This window comes from Nanorana parkeri, unplaced genomic scaffold (assembly GCF_000935625.1).
Source record: "Nanorana parkeri isolate BGI_ZX_2015 unplaced genomic scaffold, ASM93562v1 scaffold1050, whole genome shotgun sequence".
Taxonomy (NCBI): domain Eukaryota; kingdom Metazoa; phylum Chordata; class Amphibia; order Anura; family Dicroglossidae; genus Nanorana; species Nanorana parkeri.
The window spans coordinates 222,180-226,959 of NW_017307318.1; the positions used below are offsets into that span (position 1 = coordinate 222,180).

General features: G+C 49.2%; 1 protein-coding gene across 1 annotated transcript in view; it reads left to right on the forward strand.

The window, feature by feature from the left end:
• RPL7L1 (ribosomal protein L7 like 1) overlaps positions 1–4,780 on the forward strand; it is a 15,796-nt gene that overhangs the window by 1,219 nt on the left and 9,797 nt on the right. Inside the window, exon 2 of the mRNA XM_018567451.1 lies at positions 817–922. Coding sequence (XP_018422953.1) covers positions 817–922 — 106 coding nt within the window. The remainder of the gene's footprint in view (positions 1–816; positions 923–4,780) is intronic.

The following is a 4,780-nucleotide window of genomic DNA, read 5'->3' on the forward strand; positions in this document are numbered from 1 at the left end:
TTTCCAACTGAGGAAAATTTCTTTTTTTGCGCTGGGGGGGGGGGATAAAATGAGGATTAACCGTCTGTTTTTACCACCTAACAATGGGGTGTGAATGGTGATAGATTATTTTATTGCGCTACCCTGTAGATTAGCATTGGATGAGCAGTTCAAAAGCTTGTGTGAAAGTGCTGCTACTTCCCATCCTGTCACTACTCTGGACAAAATATGAGTCCCCTCTAACACATCTTGCCATGATTTTTATTTTTATTACCTGGTGCAGCAAGTTATACTCATAAGTTCACCATCCAGGTCCCTCTCCTACTGTTCCTGGGTACAGGGTAGGCCACTAACCGAGCGCTGCAGATGTTGCTGTGACCGCTTGTCCCAGACAGTCATTTGACACTGTCACTTTGGATCCCAAGAGGACCGCGCTGCTGGACAGCAAATAGGAAGTGTCCATTGAGGTGGATACCCTAAGAACCCCTCTACTAGTACACCGAAGATTCGGTGTCAGAGTGTCACCACCTTAAGGAGTAGTATACACAGCACAACCATTCACAATGTTTCGTTGTGGCGTGTTAACAAATGATAGTGCAGACAAAATCAGACATGTGCCATTCTTTCCAACACAGCGTATAACACACGGCGGTAACATGGACCCGCTACTGCTATGCAAGGGGGTGACTGGGCCATTAGTGGTCTTGGGAGTAGTGTGTAATATGTGGATGTGTCATTTGTAGTAGATATAGGTGCCAAGTCACAATGCCAAATGTAGTACAAATACAAGGTTCCATGTGTATCTAGCATTACTAACATGCTGTATTTGTATGTAAGACCTAGGAAGCTTCCGCGAGTGCCAGAAAATCTTCTGAAGAAACGAAAGAAGTATCAAGGACTGAAGGCAGCAGAAGCCAAAAGAGCCTTAGAAGAAAAAAGGAAGGTAAATGGATTATGGCAGCTACAGTCTTACATTGTCCTTTGATTCCGAAGCCCAAAAGGGATCTATAATCTATATGCCTTGTTCACACCATACGTGTGGCGGTGGTTTGTCGAAAAACGCAGCTCAACTTCTAGAGGAATCTCCATTGCATTTAGGCAGTTGCGACTGATGGCCCAGCCAAACAGTTAATGTATGTGATACGAGATGAGTTTGAGGCTCTGGGCCCAGTTTTCTAGGTGGTTGGTGGGAGTCTCAGCCCAGTGGTCTGGGTTCGGCCACTACTCACAAAAATGGGGTTCTCCCTGAGTCAAAGGATTATCCAATTTTTGAAATTTGATTTGTAAACAATTTGATTTGTAAACAGTTCTTTGGTTCTTCAACTTTTAGAATTACAGTAGATATCCATCATGTTTTGGGGGATCAACAATCGCCCTTCATCAGGGCTTAAAGTGACATTGAAGTCAACAAATTATTTCCCTCCCCCCAATGTTAATTAAAGCACTTACTTTAAAGGGGGGCTATAGGGTTAGGGCTTTTCCCCATAGTTCTCCTAAGGGTAACAGGAGGACACAAACTAGCGTCCTCCCGTCACCCTAAGCTCAGTATACCGCAAGCTATCTGACGGAGCTCCTTTCGGCAACCATTCCTTCCGTCCCGTTGTCAGATCATGACCCTGTAGTCCTGTCGTGCAGTTCGTTTTTTCCTCCCCGTCCACTCCCTTTTGGTCTCTTAATGACCCTAAGGTTGTGACCGAGCTTTTATCCATTTCCGAAGACTAGTTGTGTATCAATTCGGGCTCTGACACCACCACCAGGCCCGGCGCTACCGCAAGGCAAGTCAGGCGGCCGCCTGAGGGCGCTGCAGGGTGAGGGCGGAAAAAACAAGACCCCCCCTGGAGCTCCTCCCACCGCACCAGCGCTGACTCGCCCCTGCTCTCCCGCACCGAAGGTAAGTGAAAAAAAAAAACATACTGATAGGGAGCAGGCCCAGTGCGACAGGGGGTCGGGGGTTGTGTGTGGGGGGCGCAAAAATTCTACTTTTGCCTGTGTTGGCAAAAATGCTAGCACCGGCCCTGACCACCACCCATCGTTTGGGATTCTTATGAAGCAGTATTACGGGGCCAACCTTTCCATATAGCTTTTCAGCGTCGCAACTCAATGGGATGAGTGCAGATTAGAACTGGAAGCGGAACTGGAATGCCTTTCCCAGTTGCACAAGACTGCACTGTCACTGTGGCTCCATGCTCACCTTGGAAAACTAGAATCGAGCTCAACTTGTGCCTTAATTGTTGGCCAGAATATAGGCTAGCCATATCAATTCTTTTCTGGCTTGTCTGGTTCATGTGGACCAGATCGGTTTTGTACCTCGTAGGCAAGCGGGAGATAATGTCCGTCTCGTCTTAAAGCTTATCCACCTGGCTCGTTTGCACTCCCAGAATCAATGTTGCTTTCTTTAGATGTCCGTAAGGCATTCAACTCACTCTCTTGGCAATACATGTTTTTTGCCCTGTGTAAGTGGGGCTTTGGGGAGCACATTCTGGTATGGATCTCGGCGCTATACTACCAACCATCAGCTTCTATCCTGGTTCGGCAGAATACACGCAACCAAAATGTCCTACTTGCCTAAACTGCTGTACTTTTTTTTAGAGTACTGCCTGTTCCTGTACAGAGTCACATGCGGATAGAACAGAGTAAAATTATTTGTTTCCTTTGCAGTCCCAAAGGCCTAGATTAGCTGCCCACGTGTTGTATTGCCGCAGGAGGTCAGGTGGACTGGGGTCCCATACCTGGGGAAATAATATTTGGCTGCTCAGATTGCGCCACTGTCCTTACTCCGTTCCACTAAGCCTGCAACAGCTAATCGATTATAATCGGTAATGAGAATCGTTGGCACCGATTCTCATCATCGATTAGTTGATTTTCGATTAGTTGCTGCCGCTCTGCTCCTCCGTTCTCACAGCTGGTGCTGGCTGCAGCGGTCTGTTTCCCTTTTAATCCCCGCTACTCCTCCCGTCTGTATCGGCGGAGGCAGTGGGGAAACAGATGACTGCGGTGACTCTGCAAGCTCCCCGTTCCCCCTCCTCTGCTCCCCCATGCTTGCTCTTCTGCCAGTGTTCTATCAATCCCTGGACTCGAGTCTGGGGGATTCATAGCACATCGGCGTCAAGTCTCCCATCAGCGGCTGGAAACAATAGCCAGCCTGCTATTGCTTATTTTAAATTGCAAAAGCAGGCTGGCTATTGCACCTGCCTGCTGTCAATCATCAGAGGTGGGAACTGAAGGAGCACTTTCTCTTTCAGTCCCTTCCTCTGCTGATTGACAGAAGACGGGGGGCTGCAATAGCCAGCCTGCTATTGCAATTTAAAATAACCAATAACAGGCTGGCTATTGCTCCCAGCCACTGCCTACTGCGTTGACATTCAGCTGCCTCAGCAACTGAATCCAGTGAAGAGGAATAATGACACTAGGGGTCTAAAAGATCATTCATTTAAATTAGTAGCTTTGTAACATCTCTCCATCATTGTCTCGGCTGCCCACGCAACCTCACCCCTTTTGACGCTCGCTGCAATTCGGATCCACATTCGGCGGTCCTTACCTCCATGTTATATGCTGCCTTATCACCTTCCATAGGGGCTTTCAAACTTCCAAACTATATGCAGGTTTGCAATGGGATCTGGGAGAGTCCCTGGATTTGCCTGAATGGGAGAAGATCTGGTTCGCTGCCGCCACATGCTCACCTGATTATATTACTCAGGCTTTTTTTTTACTTCCTGGCCACCTGTCAGACATAATGATGCATGAAAAACTCATGGTAATTTTATCTGGTTCTCATTCCTCATTTTGAAAACAAGACTCTGTCTGGCTTGTATCCGCCTGATGAACCTTGACTGCACACAGCTCTCTGACTGGATGTGCTGCTGGTGGCTGGTTGGGCCTCGTTCTTCCCTGCACAGTTATCTTTCCCATAACGTCTTCCAGGACAGCATCACGAGATGGAATCTCCTCCCCCACACACAGGAAACACGTCACTTAATCTGCTTAAAAGACCCTCCTCTCCTCCACTCCCTCAGTCTTTTGTGTTTCCTCAGTCAAGCTGGGGAGCGCGTCACAGAACGCTGAGAGAGGGCTTCCATGTGGTGATGCTGCCCGGGAAGTCTTCCTTGTTGGCCTGCCTGTGTAAGGCAGAGGGGTAGGTTTGCCTACCTTGTGGAGCCCCAGGGATTCTCCTAGCGCTGCAGGAGATGAGGCTGGCTTCCTTTCCCCCTTCAGTGCCCAGTGCGGGCCGGTACCGGGAGGGCGAAACCCCCTTGGCTGGTCAGGGGAAGCGGTGGACCGCCGTTCAGAGGGGTCTGTCCGGTTCTCAGGGCCTCGGGACATGTTCCACGGCCAGGCCGGGTGGCCGCGTACGTCACTTCCGGCGTGGGTGACGTCATTTCCGGGCGCCGGGCTTGTGCGTTCCAAGCCTCGTTTTCGGCGCAGGAGGAAGGGGAGGGCTCGGCTGGTGCTACGGTTCTCGTGATGACTGAGGGAGTGGAGGAGAGGAGGGTCTTTTAAGCAGATTAAGTGACGTGTTTCCTGTGTGTGGGGGAGGAGATTCCATCTCGTGATGCTGTCCTGGAAGACTAATGGAAATAGAGTTACCGGTAAGTCCTAACTCTGAATTTTCTCCCTTTCCTTTCTCTCCTATTTCTTCTTACAATACCTTTTCCTCAAAATTTTAATATGGTGCCACATTTTGTTCATCAAGGGGCCATGCTAGGGCAGCGTTGCACTGCTAATTAGACTCTTGGCTGTTTGATTGCCTTATGGTACCCTCCTTGTTGGAGCTGTGGGGGTATCAACCCTGCTTAGTCTCCCC